Source organism: Teleopsis dalmanni, chromosome 2 (assembly GCF_002237135.1).
Source record: "Teleopsis dalmanni isolate 2A chromosome 2, ASM223713v2, whole genome shotgun sequence".
Classification (NCBI taxonomy): domain Eukaryota; kingdom Metazoa; phylum Arthropoda; class Insecta; order Diptera; family Diopsidae; genus Teleopsis; species Teleopsis dalmanni.
In genome coordinates this window covers 53,818,219-53,844,459 of record NC_051847.1, presented here as the reverse complement: position 1 = coordinate 53,844,459, position 26,241 = coordinate 53,818,219, and the positions used below count along the sequence as shown (strand labels likewise).

The 26,241-nt window shown below is 29.7% G+C and overlaps 3 protein-coding genes across 4 annotated transcripts in view; 1 reads left to right on the top strand and 2 right to left on the bottom strand.

The window, feature by feature from the left end:
• Positions 1–1,463: 1,463 nt before the first annotated feature.
• On the bottom strand, positions 1,464–6,468 carry LOC119683111 (head-specific guanylate cyclase-like). The gene is made up of 8 exons (XM_038096721.1): positions 6,383–6,468; positions 3,940–4,112; positions 3,810–3,883; positions 3,504–3,744; positions 2,854–3,202; positions 2,592–2,776; positions 1,748–2,532; positions 1,464–1,666 (listed from the first exon to the last, which is right to left on the bottom strand). Exons 2-8 carry the CDS (start codon positions 4,096–4,098, stop codon positions 1,471–1,473), a joined length of 1,989 nt encoding a protein of 662 aa, XP_037952649.1. The 5' UTR covers positions 4,099–4,112; positions 6,383–6,468; the 3' UTR covers positions 1,464–1,470.
• Positions 6,469–9,857: 3,389 nt separating this feature from the next.
• Positions 9,858–20,404, top strand: LOC119682713 (lysoplasmalogenase-like protein TMEM86A). Of its 2 annotated transcripts, none has more exons than XM_038096206.1 (5): positions 9,858–10,131; positions 19,196–19,362; positions 19,421–19,611; positions 19,677–19,894; positions 19,972–20,404. In XM_038096206.1, the coding sequence occupies exons 1-5, from the start codon at positions 10,084–10,086 to the stop codon at positions 20,143–20,145; spliced, it is 798 nt and encodes a 265-aa protein (XP_037952134.1). In that variant the 5' UTR covers positions 9,858–10,083; the 3' UTR covers positions 20,146–20,404. The 2 variants fall into 2 exon arrangements, with proteins under 2 accessions (XP_037952134.1, XP_037952135.1); XM_038096207.1 differs by having other exon boundaries at positions 9,876–10,104.
• A 707-nt stretch (positions 20,405–21,111) lies between these two features.
• Positions 21,112–26,241, bottom strand: part of LOC119682710 (5-oxoprolinase-like) — a 103,192-nt gene continuing 98,062 nt past the window's right edge. The window contains exons 4-8 of the mRNA XM_038096202.1: positions 23,763–24,525; positions 22,962–23,704; positions 22,636–22,896; positions 21,370–22,570; positions 21,112–21,310 (exon numbers count right to left, since the gene is read on the bottom strand). Of these exons, the coding sequence (XP_037952130.1) occupies positions 21,161–21,310; positions 21,370–22,570; positions 22,636–22,896; positions 22,962–23,704; positions 23,763–24,525 (3,118 nt within the window). The 3' untranslated portion in view covers positions 21,112–21,160. The remainder of the gene's footprint in view (positions 21,311–21,369; positions 22,571–22,635; positions 22,897–22,961; positions 23,705–23,762; positions 24,526–26,241) is intronic.

Below are 26,241 nucleotides of genomic sequence, written 5' to 3'. Positions count from 1 at the left end.
TTGATTCTAAACTAGGAGTCCCATTTGCCCAGTCCAATTCATCGGGAATGATTGATATCTCCATGAATATGATCCACAAATGGATTTGCAATTTAGTTGAGCATTTAAATTTCTATTACAATTGTTATAGTCCATACAGTGTGATTGGTCGTTGAGTTACTAATGGATTTAATGAGAGCGTAATGAACGTATATATTGATGATTAACTCTAGTGCATAGATTGGGTATCTTCAGGAAGCTTTTTTATACTGAATTCTTTATCGATCTACTTAGTGTCAGATTTAATTTTACTGTTATTATTGTAGTCTGTATAATGAAATTTTTCCCAAGGACTCTAATCAACTTTGTTAGCGGCACTTAAAATAGTAAATTGAGAAATGATTTTCTTAATAGTTTTGATTAATTTTGCTATTGAATGGAATAGTTGTATAAATATATACTGAAGATAGATAAATGAATAAACAATGTGATGAGAAGTTTAGATACAGTTATATTATATTGGAAATAAACAATATTACTCTACTACAATTTTGTGCGCTTGGAAGTTTTCTTTTATGTCGCAAGGAAGACCCTTGAGAAAAATATTACAGTGCAAAGGTGGTCTTAAACAAGACAAAGTCAGGAGCAGTTAGTCTTTGTTAGAACACACCCATCTTATTAATACTATATAAAAGAATAAGATAACATTTTTAGACAGTCTCTAATAGGTAAGCATGTTTAAAAATTTTTAAAATAACTATAGAGTATGTTATGAGCTCAATGAGCGCATCGAAAGACATAGGTTAGGTTCGGAAGGCGTGTGCTGACCGCTGTCAGCACTTCCACTCGGAGGCATATATTGCCCATTGTGATGCCCTCAAAAAAATTTTGCCGCGAAAGGCGAGTTGCTAACCTTTGTAATCCTTGTTAAACCATTTGGTATCGAAAGACATATCTTAGAACACTATCTATAAGAATAAAGCGAATAGAGATCAAATCAACTAAACCTTCAAACATAACCGTTTAAGCCAAGATAGTTGAAATATTTTAATTAATACATATAGTATAAAAAAACCTTGACTGCGAAAAATTTCTGAACAGCAAACTAACGTGGAAATCGATTTTATAAAGAAACGTTAAGTCAATGTAAAAACTGACTGTATGCCAAAAATATTGGTATAAATAAAACAATATTTGTACTATAAACATTATTTATTATTAACAGCTGTAATTCCAAAATGAATGTATTTTATAGAGAGCTATAGAGTTTTATAGAGTTATCAGTATTTTTTCTAAGATGAAATTTTAACCATACTCGTAAAGTTAAGTGCAATACATTTGATTTGTATATGATGGTGAAATGAACTACTTATTTAAATATTTCTATTACATAATACTCGTATATATATATTAAGATACATTTAACAGATAATAGTTGATCTTCAGAATAAATTATAGGTTATAGATCTAATAAGGTGAAAGTATTTCTAATTAATTTGTGTTAGATATAGTTTTCATTGCAGCACTAATATGCGAAACGAGTGGCAAATTTTCATCAAGGTCTGGGTGTCGATATCCATCCAGAAAATAACATGTGTCATTATCGGTATTTGGAAACTCTTTCGGCAAACACGTTGGATCGCGTGGTGTTAAGTCAAATGAAAATCCTGGATGTTTAATAAGCCATCTACAAATAAAAATCATGAATAACAATAAAAATAATATTTAGTTAAGTTTCTTTTCTTTCCATAAGAAATGTAAAACTTACTCTTTAGTTGTTGGGCTAACATTAATTTTACAAGCCTCACTTCCAGATTCAAATTTATTAGCAATTGTTACATTGTGTCCAAATAAACAATACCGTGGCATCTTACGACCAACAACACCAGCTAGAACAGTCCCAGTGTGCAACCCAATTCGCATTTTTATTTGCTCACCATCATGTGTAATATGTTTTGAGCAAGCCTCTATCATTTTGAGCGCCATCCATGCAACTTTATGCGCATCATAAATAGAGGCGCGATGTAAACCGCTGGCAACACAGTAAGCATCACCAATGGTTTCTACTTTATAAACATCGAAAAGGTCGCAAAATTCATCGAAATCCTTATAAAGCAATTCCAACATGCTGATAACCATAAAAGGAGTAGCACGTGAGCAAATACTGGTAAAACCAACAATGTCACTAAATAATATTGTAACATCTGGATAAGTCTTGGCATCAATACTGGCACCGAGCCACAAACGTTCGGCGATTTCAGCTGGAAAAATCAAATGCAGTAAACTGACATTCTTCTTTCGCTCCTTAGTAACGGCAGCATTTCCTTCTTCAATCGAACTCTTTAATTTGTCCATACGACGACGTAAACCATCTTGAGCACGAGCTTGCTCCCCAACTAGTATTACTTCGCGAGTTGCATCGTGCAATGGTATGTCAGATATGAAGAGACCATTGCAAGTCAAACCTTCTAAACCATCAAGAAAAGGTGAGCCAATAAACAGAAGAGAATTCGATTCTGGACAATGTACCATTTGACCTTTAATTTCAAGACCCTTTAAAAAAATATTTTTACTTTAAAAATTTTAATGCAATAAATTAAAATTTAATGTACTTCTGCTGGAAATTCCTTAACATTTGGAGGGTTCTTAAGCGCAATTAAAAATGGAGTATAGGTACGTCTGACTATATCACGGAATTTCATGGTTAAGCCTTTTGGACGTTTAAAATCAAAATAAGTAGCAGCTAAACAACCATAGTCTCCCATATATGGTTTGTATAACTTACTAAATCCAGTACCTGATTATAGAAAAACAATGTCAATAGCTGACTGTACCAATTTTTATTATATATGTATTTCGGAATTATCAACACACCTAGTTGCACCAGTTCCAGGTTTTCATTCATTATGAAATGCCAAGGAAATGCTTTACAAAATGTTCCTGAATTCATTGACATATCTGCGGCATTTGACGAGTTATTACGTGGTTCCGCTTTTATTAATTCGTTTGATTTCAATGATTCTCTGCCTGTAGAGAATAGATAGCGATAGCGCCGGGCATCACTTTCAACTGGCTCGATTTTGATATTAACCTGTACATTATAGAGCATTTTTGTAAGTGCTTTGAGAGAGCCCAACAATAACCAAGCGATGACTGGTCGTTCAGAAGTAAATATAAGTTCACCATCGCCAGCACAAACAAATCCAGTGTCGGTCACATCTTCCTAAGAAATATTTGAATTTTTTTATAACTACATCTTTAAGTAGTGTAACAAAGAAGGAGTCTATCGTGTCTCGAATGACACTCGGGAAAGTGCGCCGAATGGTTCTCAAGAGTAGTATATTCTATATTAATTTTTAATAAGCTTTTCTCGTGAAAAGCACCACAAAACTATGATGCCCCTGAAACCAGTTATTCTTGCGACACCACAGACAATATTGTTATATATTTACTTTTTATTGTACATACATAAATAGTTATATCTATGTATATCTCATTGATATGTCTTTCTTAAATTGATTTACCTCTTGCAACTTAAGTACATCATACACTCCATCCAAAGAACCAAGAAACTCTTGCAAATCGGTACCGAGACAACGAAATGCACGCTCTATGATGCCTGTACAGCACGATGAGATTAATTCTTCACCGAGTAATACCAATATTTCACTGGCACTAGATTCATCCATTTCAAGTAATATTTCTTGTATGTCTGATAAATAATCATAGTTTGGTATGCTCTTTAGGGTCTCCATATCAATTTTACTATTATTAAAAAATAATTATTTTAAATCTTTATAGGAAATACTTATTTTTATTGCAATACTTACAGCTTCGAAATATTTGGCCAATTTTTTTTATATTTCGATACGAGTGCATTGACAGCAGAGTTGAGATCTTCATTCTGGAAATATTAGAGTTCTATTATATTTCATATTAAATTTCTGATCTTAAAATTACCGAAGGTGCTGTGAGTAGTTGGATTGCCATTTGTAGATGCGTTAACGTTAAAGCATCATCTGGTATATCTTCTTCATCTAAAGTCCAAGTTGGAGTTTCTGTAACGACCGATGTTTGTCGTTGCAAAGAGTCGGCCCGACGAAAAAATGGGCAAGCCATGACTCAATAAAACTCTAAGGAATAAACTTAAATTCTAAATTTCGACTAAATAATTAACGCTGATGTAAACAACATAGGATACAATTTATGTACATATTATTATTGTGGCACTGTAAAGGAATGCAAAACGAGCATTACTTTACATAACGTCAAGTAAATAGTATCAAAGTACTTAAATCTATTTTTTGGCATTCAACTTCACACTTAAATCACATTGCTATTATATATTTTGAAATTTATTATAATACATATAATATTGCTTGTTTGATTTTGCATGGAGAAAAGATTATTTGATTTATACAAAGAAGATATATTGACAGAACACCAGGGACCAACCAACTGGTTAGCAAAATTTTATCCTAACAGTTTTTATATTGAATATGTAGTACATTCTTTATTAGTTAAATCTAATAAAGAGAAAGAAAACTAAATCAAAATCACTAAATCAAATTTAAAAAATCTTGATTAAATATCAAAGCTCCACATATAGGCGGCGGATACTCTTACTGTATCTATACATTATCTACAGTATTATAAATATGTGTAAAATATTAACATATTTTGCCTTTCGTCTGAAAGGCAGACGAGCTTGCTGAGGTAAACACTCTGCTCTTTGACATTTATTACTCAGTTATTAGTATCTCACATGCAAAAACCAAGCTGACAATCAAACAAAAATATTTGAATATAGCTAAATGGATAGACATGGCCCAAACTAATGAGAAAACTAACTAAGGTTAAGTTAACTAAGGTATAACTTGCTCAGTGCTAAGTATCGATGCTGTCGGATCACTAGGGCTTTTGAAGACATTCTATGAGACCGGGACTTCTCTATAATAACTTTTGTCGCAATTGTGGCTCTGCACAGGAGATGAAAATTGTTATACACCTCATGTGTCAGTGTCCATCATTGGTTATAAAAAGATTCAAAATTTTTAAGGCTTTTTGACAGAGCTTTGATCCTATAAAATTAGGGACTTGGTCAAGTTTATAGACTACTCGGGTTGGTTTGCTTTCACTTGATTGAGAAGTCATACCTTTCAGCTTTGTTTGTACGTTGACCACTACGATGTTTTCGGAAATGGTTCTGGTCTATATATGAACAAAGTAAATGTGATATCACAACGAACTATTATTTGAGCTTAAGTTGTCTTTGGGCACAATGCCGCTACTTTAACCTCTTTCATGTTTCTTGTATGTACAACAATTTATCATTAACCTGAAAATATGTCTGAGCGTTCTACTGTAAAATGTTTCGTTAAATAATTTTTAACAGATCAGTACAAAATATATTTGAACTTTGGCAAAGTCAATGATTTTTTCATTATTAAGAACGTTTATACAGAAGTTTTCTTTAGATAAGATATTTTTTCTCTTGCACTGTGTTTTTAGTGCTGTTAATTAGCATTTTATTGGTTTTCATTATTCATGATATTTTTTTTCACTTTTTTGTATTGTTAACTGGTGCTTTAAGTTGTGTCTTCATTAATTATAATTATACAGCTTATTTCATTTGAGCAGTGACTGTCTTAATGAAATAAAAAAAATTACTTCGTAATGGATATGAATTTATTTTATTGAAAAATTCATAAGCAATATGACATCCTTAATTACAATTCGTTTTACAATTAAGTCAATATTGACTTAATTATTTTGATAAATGATGTCCACGATTTTTGTATACTTTTAATTGTGTTTTTCATTTTTCTCACATTTAACTCTTTATTACATAGATTAATTTCAGATATAAAAATAGTTTTCCATATAAAACAGTGAAAGGTTAAACATTCTGTTGGCCTTACAAGTTGCATATCTGAGAGGTCTTCTTGAGCAGATTTTACGAAGAAATTGGGTTACCTTTTTCTACTTTCCTCTGCCTGATGGTCACTCGGAATAAGAAAAAAGTAAATTGCTCTTAAGCACTGTTCAAGAAATTATGTATGTATTTCACTTATATAAAAATGTTACATAAAAATAATTAATTCGAAATCGATACGGAGCACTTTATGTAATTAATTTTTGTTCACTTAAGTCATCTAACAGAAAAAAGCTAATGAAAAACAAGAATATAATTAAATTTTAATAGCAATCATCAAATTTAATCGAAAATATTCTGGACTGTGGACTGTGGGATACACAATTTTCATATTAAAATCTTTACTGTTTTTGTACCACAAATCTTATTGCTTTTAAGTTAATTAAGTTTTATTTTATTATATATTTCTTAAAATTAATATAAATTTTATATTTTTATTATAACTATTAAAAAAAGTTTTTTAATAACCTTTTTATTGATTGATTTCAATTAGAATGAAAATCTGTCGGAGACACCACACAAATGCACAGAAAAATACTAACTAAAATTTGTATCCTTCGAAAGGATGCACTCAAGCTTTTCCTTTAAAGAGGAAAGATACTTTGACGCACAATCGAACTATCAACAGCTTTTTATTTTATGAAAGCTTTCGTGAGCGTCAATGCTTTTTTTCAAGTAATTTGTATACAAAACAAAAATATACACCGGGTATATTTATATAAAAAATAAAAAAAAATTCACAAAATATAAACAACTTGTTGCATGCTAAGAGCGACGAAGGTGTTAAGCGATGACAAACAGAAAAGCAACAATCAAAAGAGACAAATCTTATCAGACGTTTTTTTTCTGTACCTCTCTCTTAAGCTTTTAAGCTCAAATCTCAATTAAATGACCTGTAGGAAATTCTCAACCCCATACAATAGACTGGAGCATCACAACCCATAAACAATGAGTATTAAGGTCGTGTGCGAGTTAGGCTAAGTTGCGTTCTAAATGAGGGAAATTCTAAGTTGTGGCGATAATGTAGTGATGTGTCGATACATGTTGATAAATGGCTAAATGTGTGCAGTGCAAAAAATCCCAAAAAATCTCCCATTTGGTTTAGCATCAACTTAGCCTAACTCGCACACGTCCTAAATACTCACGAATTCAATGTATTGAATAGTCTTTACCATATCATATGAATTTGAATACTTAATTTAAAATACATATTTCTGTTAATAAAAGTTAATATATAATAATTTTAATATATAATAAAGAATAATAATTATTTAAGACGCATTTCGAATTCGAAGCAAAGAAAAGACAAACACAAAAATTTAGTTAATTTATTGAAATAAATTTTTAGTTTTGAACTAAATTTTTAGTTTTGAACTATATTTTTGTCTTGTCTTTTCTTTGATATTCGAATTCGTCAAACTTTTAAATAGTTTCTTTTCGTCATAAAGACGCGTCAATCTCAGCAAGAAAAAATTAACATTAAGGCCGTGTGCGAGTTAAAGTAAATTGAGGTAAAGTAAATTGAAATATTCTAGAGCTTTTTTTGCACTGCACTTATGTGAATATTTTTTTTATCAATTTATTGAACTTATTTATTATTTTATTTATTTATTGCACTTATTTATTATTTTTGCTTAAAAGTTTTCAAATTTATTTATTTAATTATTAAACATCTTATTAATTGTTCACATGGGTAACACCTAACCTTATTTTTATCTAATTTACCCTACTCAAAATTCTGTTAAATACCAACATTCGCTGCCAAACCGACATAATTTACTATTTCTCTCAATTTACCATCAATTTACTCGAACTCGCACACAGTCAAAATAATTATTTAAATATTATTTTTACAACACAAAAACAAATTTAATTATTTTCGTATTTAATTTGTTGTAAATTATATTCTTAATTTAATTGAATGAACATTTTTTAAATAATAACAACTCAACCAATGTGCAATACTTACACTTCATACGCTTTGATTTATTGACTCAGCTATTATCAAAAGTATTTATAAGTATAATGCACTTTTTAATTGTTGCGAATATTATCAAACAATGGGTATAAACCAATTATTCGTTCAATGGCCGATATTTTTTGGATCTCTCAGCCTTATCAATAATAATGATAAATAGGTTTGTTTCATTCATAATTTACGTACAAATATGAAAGTTTATGATGAGAGACAAAGTGTTTACACTGTAAACATTTTTTATTTAGCAGAGCACACACATTTTTGTAAACATACATTTAATTCAAAATTGTGTAAAATTTTACCCATCTGTGATTAAATTGATGTAATTGATATAGATAAATATTTCTGTTGAATACAAAAGAATATTATTATCTTATCAACTAAACACAGAACCAAATACCGATGCCATAATTATTTGAGAAATTATTTTTAATATATATTATATATTATAATTGCTTTATAATCAGCTTTTAATACTACCTATGCGCAATTTTCTCATACAGAATCATTTATAATGTCTGTTTATAGATATGATTGCCATCAAAAACCAAGTAAATTGATGCTCTAAAAGTACTGAGTAAAGATAAAAGATTTAAACTATTACGAATGCAAGGAATATATACAAAATAATTACCATAAAGAATTTTAAAATTAATATCTCTACGTATATTCATAGGTAGAAAAATAGAGCTGACTGACACAGACCATACATAGACCTAATAGATTCGCAACGATATCAGATATGATATGACATTCATTAATTAAAAGTGGTTAATGACAGTACAAATTAGTTAAGATATAAATGTCAATATCAAATGATATATTTAAATATATAGTTTACTTCAATATCATGGACGAAGTATAGTCTTAGATAATATAATGTTTTATATTCAGATAATCATGCAGCCATATGAACTCTTTAGTTTGAAACGACTAAATTTAAATTAGTCCAAATCTATAAGAATCTCATACCTTAGTACGAACACATAAACACATGTAAAAAAAATTCGAAGGCAACGTAATAGCTGATAACTGAGTTATGATATTTGTAAGTTGTTCCAATGATAACTTCAGAGGAAATCAAAAATAAAGTCCACTGCTGATAATTGAAAGAACTATACGTTAATAGATGGCTGCCAAAAACGTTTTAAAAATCTTATAAACATACATTGTTTATTTTCCTACGAGATAAAAATAAAATAAAAAAAATTTAAATAATAATAATAATGTAAAAATAACATAAGAATATGTTATTTATTTATGTAAAAACAAAGAAATACGAATTAAATAAAATTAACTTCCAAATATAATAAAAACCAAATAAAGCAAATTAAAAAAAATAATAAAAATAAAACAACGTATTGTAAAGTTTAATTAAAATACAAATAAATTAATAACACAACAAATTATTATAAATTAATAAATTAATTATGTTAAATGTTTTATTTATATGTTGTTTCAATATTCAAAATATAGTTTAAACATCTGTTAAATCATTAAATATTGTTTCTTATTGTTTAAAAAATAAAATATATTAAAAATATTAAACAAACTGTTATATCAAAAGTCCAAAAATATTTCTACAAAATGATTTCGTTACACTTCCACTCTATTTTAAATTATTTCGATTATTTTTCTTAATGAAGGCACGCAACAGTATTTAATTTGTTTTAAGTTAACATTGCGAAATGCAATGCTATTAGTAGAAAAGCTTTACTTCTCTTCATTTTCTCTTTCAATCTCTTAAAACACGTAACTATATACACTTAGAATTTTTGATGAAATTCCGCTCACCATTAAACGTAAATACTCAAACGCAATAAGCAATTTTTCTTTATCATCAACAAAGAGTGTACTATTGTCTCGATGAGACTGTGGTGTCATAAAATTTCCTACTGGGTGTTTGCTTTGTGTACATGTTCAAATTCCAAAACTTGAAGATTTTTTACATATCAAACTCTCAGTTTTTGGTTTAAAATGAATTAGTTCGGTTGTTGGAGTGGTCGTTCCGCTGTGGGCTGTGCAAATTCAACATTTGGAGGGAAAATAGTAAAATAAAATTATATAAAGAAAATATAAACAAATAAATTGTAAATCTAAATGTGAATGTGAAGTTCAATTGCGTATTGTGATAAGAATAATCCAAAGCTTTAAGTGATACAAAAGTGAAATAAAGCAGAAAGAAGACAGGATGCTGGATATTATGCACCTTGTAAGTCCATATCCACCGTATACGAAGGTATTAATTTATGGAGTATTTATTCGTATACATTTTTAAAAAAAAAAAAAAAAAAAAAAAGAATAATAAATAAATTATTTCGTTTAAAGTTCAAAAATAAAACAATAAAAGTAAATATGTTTGTTTAAAGTCGTTTAAGCTGAGTTTAATAATGAATGTAATTTGTTGCGCTACACTTAAAAAGGTGGCACCTTCGATTTTTGATTAATTTATATAATAAATAATATTTTCTTAAGTGAGAGTAACTTGAAGAGTTTTAGAAAATTTGGACTACATTTCTTTATATTTATAATGTTCAGTAAATTAAAAAATTAATGTGAATCACCTTTTTAAAAGATTCCAAATTTTTTAAAATTAAGTCTTAAAAAATTATTTACGAATAATTAAATACAAGAAATAATTCCAAGACCACTAATGATGGGTATTCGAAAATACTCGAAACAGTTGTGTGGGCAACCAAAAATTCAATTAATGAAAATAATATAAAAAGGATTTTTGTTGTTGTAGTTCACCTCTCTATAAACCTCTCTATAAAATTAATATCAAAAAAATTTTACAAATTACAAATTTAATATGTAAAAATCAAGAACGTCATTAACGAAAGTAATTACTATAAGTCAGCTCTACCAAACAACCAAAACCAACGAAATTTTGAAAATATTTTTTTACAAAATTGTCTTATTTATAATATTTCTAGATATTTTTATTTTAATAATAAACAAATTAAAAATAAATCATTTAATTTATTTTAATCTTATTCTTATAGAAATTCTTTATATTTGCTTATAAGAAAGAATCCGTTGTTTGAGACAGAGATATAGTCAGTATTTAACTTATGTCAAAAATATACATAAAATTATACAGCAGTCAAATTGTTAACACTCCTAGAAATGAGAAGAAATGTAGAATAGAAAAAAATTAAAAATTGAAGCAAGAAAAAGTGCCAACTAACAGTACTTATAGTTCTTAAGAATAATATCATAAAAATTTTCTTTGGAAAACCTTTGGATGTATAAACGTTTTTAATAATTAAAGAAGTTTAATGAATATGCTATGGATATCGTCATCATTTATATCCTTTTATTCCTTAATTGAATCCAACCTTACTATACATATAACTTGTTGTTATGTTTCGCCTACTCTGTATGGTTCTTTTTAAGCTTATTTTTGGACACTGGATTTTATTCTATGATATATGTGTGTGTCTGCATATATCGCTTTAATTTTTGTAATGGTCAGTTCAATTCATTACCATACGTGTTGAATAATTTTTAATTGATAAGCCAAAGAATGTTTAGCTAAATTATGCCTGAACCTGAATTAATGTTCTAAAATTAGTTCTTAAAAACAAATAACGCATGTATTTTTAAACCGAATTTTCAATGTTTCTGGTGCTACTAATGTATATTCTTATTTCAACATAGATGGTATAAGATACATATAATATATGGTATAATATATATATAAAAAGACTTTTGTTAATAAATGCATATTAAAACTCAAAAAACAAAAATATTTTACTAGCTTACCTGAGACAAGCCCAAAAATCTCCTTATCAGCACAGCGTATTACCCGACAATACATAGACCAAATATGGATTAGCGGGATATGCTCACTAAATAAGAATCATGAAAATGTATGGCAAATATATTAGCAGAAGGTGTTGTAAAGATGTTTTGAAATTGATGAAAAGCTAAAAAATAAAAGGATAATGTGAATACCCTAAATTATTGGAAATCATAAAAATTGCCAATATCAAAAATCATAAAAATTTGAAGTAGACACATTACATAATTAAAAACAAGGGTTATTTCCCACTTAAACTAATCATAATATATCATGCCAATAGCTAAAGTACAGAATACCTTAAACAAAAATAGTTGAGACCAAGTTGATTAAAATGCAGAAAAGCTATTGTAGGTTAAAGTCGAAGATCAAGAAGAAGAAGGTGGAAACTACAACAGGTACTAACGATATACGCCCCTTATTGTTTTGCATGTAATTTGGTGTCTGCACTTTTCTTCCATCGTTATTTTACTTGCCTTCAGAGACCATTGTACTTTACTATTTTCTTAAAACTCATGAAGGAGATAAGAATATTATATTGTAATATAGTGTTCAATAGAGTTTGTAAATTGTTTTCCTTACATCAATTATAAAATAGGTTTACTCTATATCCCCTTACTCGGGTAAAATTATATAGAATATATAAAAATAAGCATTAATTAATTTAAAGTTGATAAGTGAATGTACGAATAATGTATGATAATTTTATATTTATTAAATAATTATTATTAAATAATTATTATTAAATAATTTGTTACTTAAAAAGAAAGAACATTTTATTATTTGTTAACCGATATACAAAGTATTAGAAAAAACATTATTACTAAATTTATTATTGAAACAATGTCCAAATGATGTTTTTTTAAGAAATTGTATTAAGAAATGGTATTAAGACAATAAGTAATATCATAGAACCATAATATAAACCATAGTATAAATATTTAAAAGTCTTAACAGAAACTATTTATTATGATATTAGTGTTTTCATTCATGATAACTGAATGATATCGATATGCAATGAGAATTGCTAGAGATATTTGTGGAAGGAAGACGGGACCCGACCCTATTTCTAGTGCCTATAATGACAATGAAAGTTTTTATAAATGAAAATACCTTTTACTTTACTTAATATTAACAATTTTGCCACCGTAACAAAAAAATTCTTAATTTCTTGAACTAAGGAGTAGTCCACCAAATCAAATGCAAATGTACCTATATAGATTGTTTTATATTTGATTCACAGTGAACGACTCAATACTTTTTACCTAACTGATTAAAATGTGTATATAATCCTGTAAATTAATTACTTTATTTAAATTATCTATTATGTAAATTAAATTATCTAGGGCAAATAGTAAAGACTTGAACTATAGCCACATAAAATATCTTAGTTCCATAATTTCTTCTTAAAAAAAAATATTTTTTTATATGTACTATCCATTAAAGTGAATTCGACTATACATATAATAAATTTATATATCAAAAAATGATTAAATAATTTTAATTAAAAATTCTTTTTTATATGATGTAATTACTTTTTATTAAATATGTGATTACATTTACCTTTCACCAATCAATTAATTCGATTTCATTAGTTTCGCACAACTTTTAAAAAATCTCATTTTTGTTTTTGTCCTTGACCTTGCACAATTCTTAAATTATGTAGAAAATACATTTATCCTTTCTAATAATAAAAGCTTTGCTCTCATATAAAAAGGACTCCAAAAAGTTTTGCTCTTTAACTACCACAAATTTACTATATTTTTTTAAGTTGTGCAACAGAAAGGAAAATATGTCGGAGAATAAAATAGATGTTGTAAAAATATTAAGAGACAAATCGATGGTATTAATTATAATTTTAACTAAACTAAAAAGTACTTTAATTAATATACAAAAATCCCAAAATTTATTCTATTAAACACAGCGATTTAATTTTATAAACAAAAAACTGGTTTTTAACCAGCTCCTCTGAGCTGTGAGCTGAGCTATATCTTATGTATATATATATATATTGAGCCGAACATTGAATTGAACCTGGTAAATTGTACCAGAAACCGCCATCAAACCGCTTTTAAAAATCATGCAGTTCACGGCTCTATATTTTCCACAAAAAATTTTTATAAAAATCCTAGAATATACATAATGTTTTAATAATAAAAAATTTTAAAACCCCATTTGTGATTAATCAAAAGAAAGATCAGAATTTTAATAGAAGTTATTCTTAACACCGTACACTCTTATGAATATAGAAAGATTAAATGCATTTTATGAAGATCTTTGTAGCACAGAGAAATAATCCTCATAAACCTCTTATATATTCTACACTATATCACCATCATCCTTGAACTTATTATACAAGATTTATCCACTCTTCTCTATTTTTGATTTTTATCATCCAGTTGGTAACATTTATATCTCTCAGATCTTTTTGAACACTGTCACTCTATCTCTTTCTTGGTATTCCTTTTATTTTCGCTGTTCTAACTTCACTGTCGAAGATACTATCTGCTGCTCTTCCTTCTGGCTTCTGCACTTCGTGTCCTATCCAATTCAAGCGTTGCTTTTTTATGTGCCAACTTTCATCAGTTGATCGACACTCAATATGGTATATTGCTTATTCAAAATTATAAAAAGAAAATTTAAATGGTAAATAATATTCATCAACATTTGTTTTGTCTTCATCAAAATTATCTCTATTAGGGACAATACATTAAGCCTTAAACTGTTTTTGGTGTGGCTAACGACCATGCTTTCCAAAAATTTATAATAATCATTTGCCTGAATCGGTTTGGATATAATAAAACCAAACCCTTAGGCATATATGGATTGTGAGGTGATATTGGTGCTGTGAATTATGATTTTATGGAGTTGGTAACAGCTGGCACCTTTACTTCCTCATCTGGCTGCACTTTTTTCGTTTGATCTGGGAGTGCATGTTAACCTATATCACTTTTATTATAAACCCCCCTTTTTGTATAACAGAACAGATATCTGCAAATCTTCCCTCTATTACTTGCATTTTTTCCAGCGCAAAAAATGAACTCTGGAAATGATCATCATTTTTAGAGAAATAGTTTAGAATGTTTAGACGCTCTAACCATTATGTACTTGATGATGGTTTCAATAGAAAGATTTTTATGAATATCAGACTGTCAAACGTACTTGGGAATTTTGAATATCTTCCTTATGGTGATGTTTTGAAATGTTTGTATTTCCTTAATGTGAAATTTAACTGCCTTATTTGAAGCGATTTAACCATATAACAAAGATGGTCTGATGACTTGTTTATAGATGATGGTATTTCCTTATCTAGAGTTCCTATTTTTTCGGCTAAAATTTTAAAATTTGGATACCAATTATTAACAGACTACGATCGCTTAATGAATATGAAAATTTCCACGACAGTCGAAAGAGTATGTTGGTTGCTTGGTTTTAATAGTATTAGAGAACAAAAGAGCATTTTTATTACTACAACCTCGAAGAAGATTTTTTTTAAAGATAACCTAAATGGTCAATAGAGGAGTTTATGATTTTAAAATATATTGATTTGATTACCATGTTAACAGTTATCCTAAGAGTAGTAAGCGTATACCTTGAGAGTCTTTATCAGCATAATAGAAATGTTTTAGAGATATACATATTCGACATATAGAATCAAAGCAGAGTTTGCACAAATTTTTTGTTTTTTTGTGAAATAAAACAGATCAAGTCTTGAATTAATTATTGGATTTCATTGCTTCTTGGCTGGCAGTAACTAAAGATTTATAAAAAACTTAACATTTTCTTAAAAACTTCGTAGTACTTATAATTTTTAATTATGTTTTGGGTTGACTATAAATTAAATAACCCAAAAATTATTCTTTAGTATTTGTAACAGTAATAATAAAAATTTAATGGTTAAAGTATGGCATCGGTAGGTAATACTAAGCAAACAATTTCAGAGAGTGTTTGATATTATTCAAAGTCATATAAGGACGCCTTGACAATAATCTAATACCAACACTCGGGTACGATTATTCGTAGGTAGTAGACTTTCACAACGGATAATATCGCATTGACTTTTAAGAACTAACTTGAAATTTGAACTTTATAGATTACAGATTGCTACTGTTACATACGGTTATTAACATATATATTACAATGGATATACATATGTACTAACTACAAGAAGTTCTGTACACTTCGTGTTAGGCGAGCGAAATGCAGAGTGAAACGATAATTTATGTTTATTTGAAAGCCAGATATCTACTACAGGAATAGAAATAAAAATATTAATAATAGATTAATAAGAGATAGCGACAAAAGAGAGAGTATCAATACGAAACTAGGTTAATATTTTAAAAAACAATAGAGCTGTCAACTTATTTAAGCATATATCTTTTTTCCTCTGCAAATTCCAACAATCAAAAGATTTGACTTCAAATATGTTATTATCCGATATATAAATATATACAAACAAAAACTAAAACTGGGTTGACTTCAGATTAAGAAAATCACATGACAACGTTACTAAATCCTGGGAATCCCAACGAATAAAAATAACGAGGGCGTTTTAAACAGACACTGCTTGAAATAAACTACATTAGTGCGGCTTGCCATGGAATGAAATAATAACTGCTGCTCTAAACCGAGACCCCACAGTTATCATAGAAGTAAAAGTACAAAACGATGAGATCGACTTTAAATTGTATATCCCAAATATTCTACTTAAGTATTTTGAACAATATTATTAAGAATTTTATAGTTTTGTTGGCATATCAATCTATTATCGTCTATTTTATATTATTTCAAATATCTAGGTACATTAAAGCACCTAGATATTAAAGCACCAAATAGAGCTTATATATTTTGAAGTACATTTTTTCCTGATTAAATTTATGTCAGAGCTGATAAAATAGTAGTAATGTTTCAAGATCGAAATAATTTGTCAATATTTACTGGTTTCTGGTATATCAGTAGTTATTTACCTTAAAACAGAAGTTGCTACTTAGTTTATGATAAGCTAATCTCTAAAATGATTAAACGACAGATTCGGTATTTAAATTGTATTTAATCTAAAAATAAAAACATTTATCACCTTAAATGTTGAAATCTAATCTGACTTTAGAAAATATGGTTTGAAGTCGCTGATCTTTAATTTTATTTTTGTTTTCTTTAAAAGAATAAACAACGTGTGTAAGTTAAAGTATATATTTTTATTCCATAGGTAGTTTAGATTAATAATTTAATTATTAATATAAAAGAAAAAAATTCAAATACTCTACTTAATAATTGAAATGATTATGAAAATTGAATCTAGTGCCCATGAATTTTTGTATTTTATTTTGTGTATAAACAATTATTAAAATTAGAAATTTTTTATTTAATAGTTAAACCGTAAAGCTGACAATAACATACTTAAACGTAGTATCTGAAAAAATACTCTATGGCCGTGATTGTATCAACTACAATTAATTAGTGTGGACCTAATGTCACTCATAATTAAAACTTTTTTGTTAATAACTCTCTTTAGTAAGTGGCATTTACTATTTCTTGCACAAGGATACTTTACTATCCGGAATTTCATTCCGATATCCTCCCACAGGCCAAATTCATTTTCCTAAAGCTTTCAGGCACAAAACGCTCTTCCTCAAAGACAAACCGATTCACCGACGGTTCCACTTCACTAGGATATTACAATTCCCAAGAATATAATACAATACTTATAGAAAAAGCTTAAACTAACAACTAATGTTTCTAAAATTCTACCTTCTACAGCTTGCTAACATTATTTCTTACTTTATAAATTATATGCTAAATAATATCATATTATCAGACGAAACTGACTGTGTCTTCAGATTATACAAACTATACGCAACCAAAACAAATATTTTCTAGTATATAATCGTCCCTCTTGGTACAATCCTGGCTATGGCAGTGCTATTAATATATACTCGGATCTTTCTGAAGCGTTTATACCATTCATAAACTCGTGATTATAACACAATGTCGTAGCTTAAGGCCCTCCTTAATATATTAAAAGCCTCGCTACACTTTATTCTATATAAATTTTAAATATACATTCTGATCTAACATTTTGCCACAGTGACTAGCCTTCACTGCGAGCATGGGTTTGTAATCATGGCCTCATGGTTATGAGGCCATGACAGTAAGAAAGCCTTAGTGAGTAGATAACTGAAGGTTTGGATACGAAAATAAAGTAATTATATAAATAACACGTACATTACAAACAGTACAACCAATACACGAAAAAGACAACTCAATAAACCAGATACAGTGTGCGTAACTTAAAAAATCTAGTTACATCTCGATTAAATTAATACAAAAGGTGAGTGAATAAATCAGACTACATTTTATAAAATTAAGAAGTATCATCAAGCTTAAATATTTTGAAACGTCGAATATTTATTTATTTAATTATTTGTAAGTTAACACTAAAATAAATTTTAAAGTTAACTAAAACAATATTGAACTGGACTACTAGGTCCTTCATTCTAAAAATTATATCTAAATTTTAATTAATATGTCACTATTCTTGATTGCGTTGAAAAAGCTGGTGTTGTTGGTTAGGTTGTTTAATTATTCCTATTTATTATATTTATCATGTGTTATATTTAAGAAATTTCCATAATGAAGTTACAAGAGAAGTAACATTTATGTAAAACATGTGTATAAGACAGGGTCGCCCCTAACAGATTTTGAATTCTGGAGATGTTCTAATTTGAAGGAATATGGCAGATAACTAAAAATCAAGCAATAATCCATCGATTCCAATCTTGATTATTAGCTATGTTTTAGCAAACGATGATCTAGATAATTCACCAACAATATTTGATAAATATCACGTTCCACTTTTATTTTCCACATATATTCTACATTTAATTAGCATGAGAACTAGATAAATTACTAGTTTACAGTATCGCTTTATTTCCAGAAACTCATCTGTTAGTAAATAGACGAACTTTTAACTCAATGTATGTTGCTAATCATGAGAATTAAGTCATATTTCTACATAATTGATATATTGTTGTTGTTGTGATTTGAGTTAGTGCTATTGCGCACTTTTACTCTATTGTGGCTGGGGGGCTTACCCCTGCCCCACACTAAACTTTAACTATACTAGAATTATTGTCATTTATTTATTTTCTAACTGATGACGGACCGTAGATCAGCATATCTTCCTGTACGTCCTGAGGTGGACTTAAGGTTTGTTAGAGTTGGGTTGGGCAACGTATCAACTTTTGTGAATAATTTTAGGGCACTGTCCTTAATATACTTTTTCACTGAGCCGATTCTTAGATTTCTATGCATGTCTGTTGTTCTAATATACCAAGGAATCTTAATTAATGTTAAAACTTATAAAAGTGACAATAAGTAGACATTTATACAAGTACAAATAATGTTTGAATAATATTACTTATTACTTATTGGAGTATATATTTACTTATTTAAGACGTCATAAAATAATTTTATCTTACAATTCTTTCTTGTTTTTTAGGTTAAATCGCAAAGTCTTTACTTAGCCCCTTTTTTTAATTCAGTAGTAATATATTTTGTATTTGTGCAAAATCCGAATGGAGAACTATGGACAACTCTATTAAAATGTGCACCAATCGTGTTTTTAATGTTTTACATTGTACTGAAAGGATTCGGATTTACGAAAGAGTACTGACGTCCTTATAGTCATTTAAACATAAATTTATTAATATTTTAATTTCCAAAGGTTTCATAATTCACAACGAATATTAATTGGCCTGATATTTTCATGTGCGGGTGATGCACTCCTTAACATTGATCTATTTCCATTTGGAATGGTTGCATTTGGCATTGGACATGTGTTTTACATATCAGCTTTCGGTTGGAAGCCACTAATGCTAAAAATTGGAATACCAATGTATTTAGCAGGAGCAGTCTGTAATTTATACATAATTTTAAAAAACTATGCAATTTTAATTAAATTTATTTATATACTTATGCAGTGGTTGGTGTACTATTCAATAAACTGGATCTTATATTGGCAATCGGATTTCCCATTTATGGGGCGTTATTACTTACAACCTCTTGGCGAGCATTGGCTCGTGCAACAATTAAAAAAGACTTTTTGAGCACATTTTGTGCTTTTGGGACGATAATGTTTGTGATATCAGATGGACTTATTGCAGTAGACATGTTTATGACGAGTATACCATATTCAAGGGTAAATATTATCCTATATCCAAACAATTTATATTATATTTTTTATTTATATAATTTTATGATGTCTTTTCTTTATAGATATTAATTATGTCTACATATTATGTAGCACAATTTGGAATCGCTTTAAGTACAGCAAATGAAGTTAAAGTGAAAAAATCATCACCCACTCGTTCCAAGACGCCCGTGCGTAGACGGATAAATGATGCCGAAAACGTTCGCCAACGTACGAAAACAACAAACAAATCCGTTTAGGTTTGGACGTTTTAAAACGATTAATTTTGCGGCCAAATGTACAATTTTCGTATCAACTCTTCAGTTAAGTCTAACTTAACCGAAGTCTAATAATGATAACTCCACCTAACTTCGTTCTTCCTATAGTAGTATATAGTATATATTATAAATTTTGACAGTCAAATTAGAACCAAAAATAGTTTATTTTAGTAAAATTAATATTTGAAGAATTGTTAGAATGAAAGTACTCATATACTTAATTAAATTTTACTTAAATATTGAATAAAATTAATTCATTTTATGGTTTAGAACCAGCAAAAAGAAAACTAATTTATGGTTTAAAATTACAAAGAAAAAGATATACCAAATTTAGTTTAGTTACTCATAAAAATTACCGTTTTTGTGCATTTAAATATTTAAAAATTTCTTGGGCTCTGAATTACCGAGTGGTTTTCGGACTCAGATTGGTGCATAGGAATGTTTAAATAATTCTTGAGCTCTGCATTTGTGAGTGGCTCTCGGACTTAGATTGTCCACTATCAGCATTTCCTCCTCTTCTTGGGCTGTAGCAGTCACACGACCAGATTCAAACATCAACAACTAGTTTATCGCCCTATATATCTTACTTCTAAATTAAAAAAGTAACAAGCAGAACATGTTTGACCAGACAAAAATGTTTCTTACTTAAAAACTTCTCGTTCATCTAAATTTATAATCCACTGCCTACATTTCGAGTACAATCATTTCTCACTTATATGGTAGACTGAGTGTTTCAAATATAGCCGTTAATATTCGACTCAACTTTATTTTATAGAGTTACAAAAACAACAAGGTTTAGTGAAGAACCGTGTTTAAAGTAACAAAATAAAAATAACTAATTAGACTAAAATAAAAATTGTATGGGTTAAATAAGTTTAATAACAATATAAACACATATATGCATATATAAAAACAAATTATTTACAAAAACATTTTTTAAAATTGCACTTGCATGATTTAAATTCCAACTTTAAAAAAAATAACTTCAAAGAATTTTTTAAGCTGACTCTTGCGCCTGACGATATTCATAAACTGTGCCTCGTTCAGTAAATTGCTGTGCATTCGTGTTTTTGTCAATCAATGCTTGTGAGTTAGAAGTAGCTTTACCATAACCTCCTCCTCCAGGCGTTTTCATTGAAAATATATCCTAAAATAAGAAACTTGCGTATAAAATCTATTACAAATTTTTTTGCACTTATAACTCACTCCAGTTTCTACATCAATACATGTTTTTCCACCGAGTGAAATAATGCGTCCATCACTCTTCTGTAACAAATTAAGTCCACATTTGCCAGGTGAACCACCATCCAATCCATAAGGTTGCAGTGTACGCCTTTCGGTAAGCACTGACAAAGTGACTGCTTTACGAAATAGTAGCTCTCTTTCAATTCCTTCGCCACCATAAAATTGCCCAAACCCACCAGAGTTATCAGAACGTAAACAGAAACGATTTAAAATTATTGGATAACGTGATTCAAGTATTTCTGGATCAGTTATGCGTGTATTTGTCATATGTGTATGCACACCACCAACACCATTCCATGTTGGTCCTGCACCACTACCTCCGGCTACTGTTTCATAATAGCCCCACATTTCATCACCAATAGTAATATTATTCATACAACCCTGTGAGGCTGCACAAACATTAAATGCTTTCAATACAGTATCAACAATACGTTGTGAGGTTAATACATTTCCTCCAACTACTGCTGCACCCTCAGAAGGATCAAGTATAGAGTTTTTAGGTATGATAATTTTTATAGGCGCAAGGCAGCCTTGATTGAGTGGTACATCATAACCCACCATACAACGTAAACAATATATGAGAGCTGAAAGTGTAATTGCTCTCGGTGCATTGCAATTGCCCCATACTTCGACCCCAGATCCAGTAAAATCACAAAGTGCAGAACCATTTTCTGCATCAATAGTAACACATAATTTTATTGGTGAACCATCATCCATACATTCTACTGCTTTTAGTACTGTTGTACCAGTGCGTTGTAATGTATCCTTTGCTATTTGCTTCAACATATCCCTTACCGCCACTTCCGCATTTTGTTGTATATAGCGCATGTAGGATTGTACTACATGTAGACCATAGCTATCGATCAACTCTGAAACCAACTGTATGCCCTTTTGGTTTGCAGCAATTTGTGCTTTTAAATCAGATATATTATCTGACAAATTTCTCGTGCCTGTAGCACCTTTTGCACCAGTTGGGGTTGTAAAGCGTTCAACAACTTGCTCTTCCTGAAATATGCCGCTTTCAACTATAAGGAAAGATTTGAATGAAGCACCTTCTTGTGAAAGTGAAGTGGAATGTGGTGGCATTGAGCCAGGTGTTATTCCACCTATGTCGGCGTGATGACCACGTGAAGCAACGAAAAAAACTGGTTTCAGTTCATTTCTGAAGTATTTAGAGAAAAAAAAGTTTAACATACAATATTGAATTATTGAGTTATGTAGACATACTGATAGAAAACGGGTGTTATTACAGTTAAGTCAGGGAGATGGGATCCACCAGCTTGTGGATGGTTAGAGAGAATAACATCACCATTTTTCAATGTTTCACCACGTTGTTTTAGTTGATATTGTACAGTCTCCTGCATGGCACCCAAGTGAACGGGTATATGAGGGGCATTACTGACTAAACCACCATCAGGCCCAAATAAGGCGCAAGAAAAATCGAGACGTTCTTTAATATTAGTTGAAATTGAAGTACGTTGAAGAACTCTAAAGTTGTATATTATAAATATTGCTATTAAGATTCTATTAAATATATATAGGAATGAATATACCTTCCCATTTGCTCAGCGATGCTCATGAAGCGATGACTAAATATACTCAATTGTATCGCGTCAAGTTTATCATCAACGATAGTGGTTCCACTTGTAGTGACATTTATCACTATATCCCCTAAACCCGTGATTTCGGCCGTGCAATTTGGTTCAACAAGAATTGTTGATAACTGATCAATTAGTATAGCAGGCCCATTTATTACATGATTTGCAAGTAAATCTTTAGTAAGATATACCGGTGAGTTAAATACCCCCATGTCGAAATAAATTTGAGTATAAGTTTCTGGTTGTGGCGTCTTATTATCTGCTACTCCGATCGGTAATTCTGGAGGAGTATCGTTAATACCCAGACCACGTACTCTTATATCATCTACTATAATTGAGCGATTTTGTAGAACAAAACCAAATTCAGAGCGATAACGCTCTAAAAATGTGGTGTAAAAGTCACCATATGTTTTTAGTAAAATATTATCAGTTTTGCTTGATGAAGCAGGTGAACAAATGAGCGCGCAATCAGTTCCTTCGTAGCGTAAATGTAAAAATGGTTTCAGGGAAATATTTTGAAAACCTTGCTGCTTTAGCGAAGATGTACATTCTTCTGAAAGCAAATTTAAACGTTCTTCAAAAATTCCAGCATTTTCATCATTAAAAACTAAGCCACACGGCTCCTGAGTTTCATGCACTACATCAGCAAGTGCCATGCCGTAAGCAGATAAAATACCAGCGTATTTATGAACTACAACCTAAAAGTAGCCAAAATTAATAAATATATTTCAAGATGAAAAATAAACTATGACTAACCTTACTTATGCCCAATTCTCGAGCAATGGAGCATGCATGCTGGCCACCAGCACCGCCAAAACAAGCCAACACATGTCGTGATGTATCCAAACCACGTGATTGTGTCAAAGCACGTATTGGACGACACATAGCTTCATTTGCTACGCGTATAAATCCCAAAGCAATTGATTCAATTGACATATGGTTTTTCTCTTCAGTGGTCGCTAAATAATCATTAATGGTAACTTGAAGTTTTTCGAAATTTCTTTTTGTCTCTAAATAGTCTAAAGGTTCGTTCTCTTTGGGACCGAATATTTTAGGAAAGTATTGCGGCAAAATTCTGCCCAGTACTAAGTTAGCATCAGTAACCGTTAACGGACCACCTTTCTTATAGCAAGTTGGACCTGGATGAGCTCCAGCAGATTCAGGACCAACTACAAAGAGACCCGAACGAAAAAATAGACGTGAACCGCCACCAGCTGCCACAGTATTAATATCTAACTGTGGTGCTTGTATTGTAACACCTGCTGTAGTGCTTTCTATCACATGCTCATATGTCCCAGCAAATCTTGAAACATCTGTTGAAGTGCCACCCATATCAAATCCGATAAGTGGTAAATCTGTTTCACGCGCTCCAGTAACAGCATAACCAACAACACCACCAGCTGGACCTGATAAAACTGCCCGAGCACCACGAAAATTATCCATTTGAGTTAAACCACCATCCGATTGCATAAAAAGTACATCGACTCCAGCAAGTTGATTTTCAAAACCAGATTTAAAACTTAAGTAGAATCAAAATGGATGCAGGAATAGTAAGTTTAGTAGGAATAGTAGTAAGCAAAGAACTACATACATATATATATTATATATATATATATATATATATATATAGCTTTTTTTCAGTTTTAACCTGAATTTATAGTACTAGTTTAATGATGTCTTAAACAAACCTATTTGGTTTATGTAAATGTAGAAAGTAATTTCTTCCACTACTAAATATGTCTTCTAATATTATAAATCATAATTAACATGTCCAAGACTCTTCTATTTACATATGTTACATATATTACATATGTTTACATATATATATTATATTATCTCTATATATATAAAAGAAAGATGTGTTTTTGTTACACCACTTATAACTCAAGAACGGCTGAACCGATTTAGCTGAAAATTGGCAGGGAGGTAGTTTAAGGCCAGGAGAAGGATATAGGCTGAACCGATTTAGCTGAAAATTGGCAGGGAGGTAGTTTAAGGCCAGGAGAAGGACATAGGATACCTGTTTATCCCGTTCACGACAAAGTAGGTTTTGAAATTATCAAATTTTTGATATAAGAAAATATTTTATTGGAATTTTCGAATAGCAAAGAAAGAAATAAAGTACAAACACAAAAATTTATTTTTAATTTTATTGAAGTTCGGCTGACCATACAACGCTGTTTCGAGTATTGCCAAGTACTCTTCATCAGTGGTCTTTAGAAATAATCGAATTTTATTTAATTAGTTTATAGTCCGTATATAATTTGTTTGGACTGCAAGTGCCAGGCTTAGAACTCATGCCTGTCAAATTAGAAGCGATGACTAATCGTGTTATCCACAAGAAGTCAAGGCTGCACAAACTTTCAATGCTCAAGTTCCAGGTTTTATTGTCACTTATTTTTATTTAATTAGTGACAACAACCAAAGCACTTGCCGTGCTTTAAATTAGAACGAGCTTAAAAACTACAGCTTTATTTTGGAAACACAAGTTCAACGAATTGAAAGTTTAACTTTTTGGGTTTGCTAATTCTTTATTTCTTTTCAAAGCTACTCTTTTTGTAGAGACATTTTGTAATGCATATTTTTTACTTACTATATGTAAAGCGACCATTCTGGTGCTTTTACAAAGAAGCTATGCTATGTTATTCTAAAAATTCCTCTAAAATTTAATAAAGCTTCTTTGTCCCTATACAAAGTAAGTCTAGCTTAACAGCAATACTAATACTTTATTAAAATATTTTATTAAAATTTAACAGATAGAAATATAACTTAGTTAATGTGTTTTTAAAAGTTGTATTAGATCAATATAAGTTTGTGTTGCAATAAATATCGTTTTTAATCAATAAAACTACCTGGTTGTTGCAAACTCAACAAAATAAATAATTAACAATTTTAATGTATGGTATGGTTGAAAATTTGAGTTTTTAGTTTTTTAATAATGCCGCGACCAAGACGATCGAATCTTTCCCGACAAAGCCGTAATGCAAGAAGAATACGAAATACTGCAAATTTAAGGACTGAAGGTCGAGCGAACAACAGAGGTCAACAAATAGATAATTTGCGATGTGTACTAAAATACACAAATAAATTATGAATGATTAATGTAGGTATTTTTTTTTTTTGTATTTTTTCCAATTAAAAAAAAACTGCTTATTTATTGCCTTTAAGGCGGAACAGAGTTCGCCGGGTCATCTACTAGTATGTATATATATATTACGTGTATATACATATATAT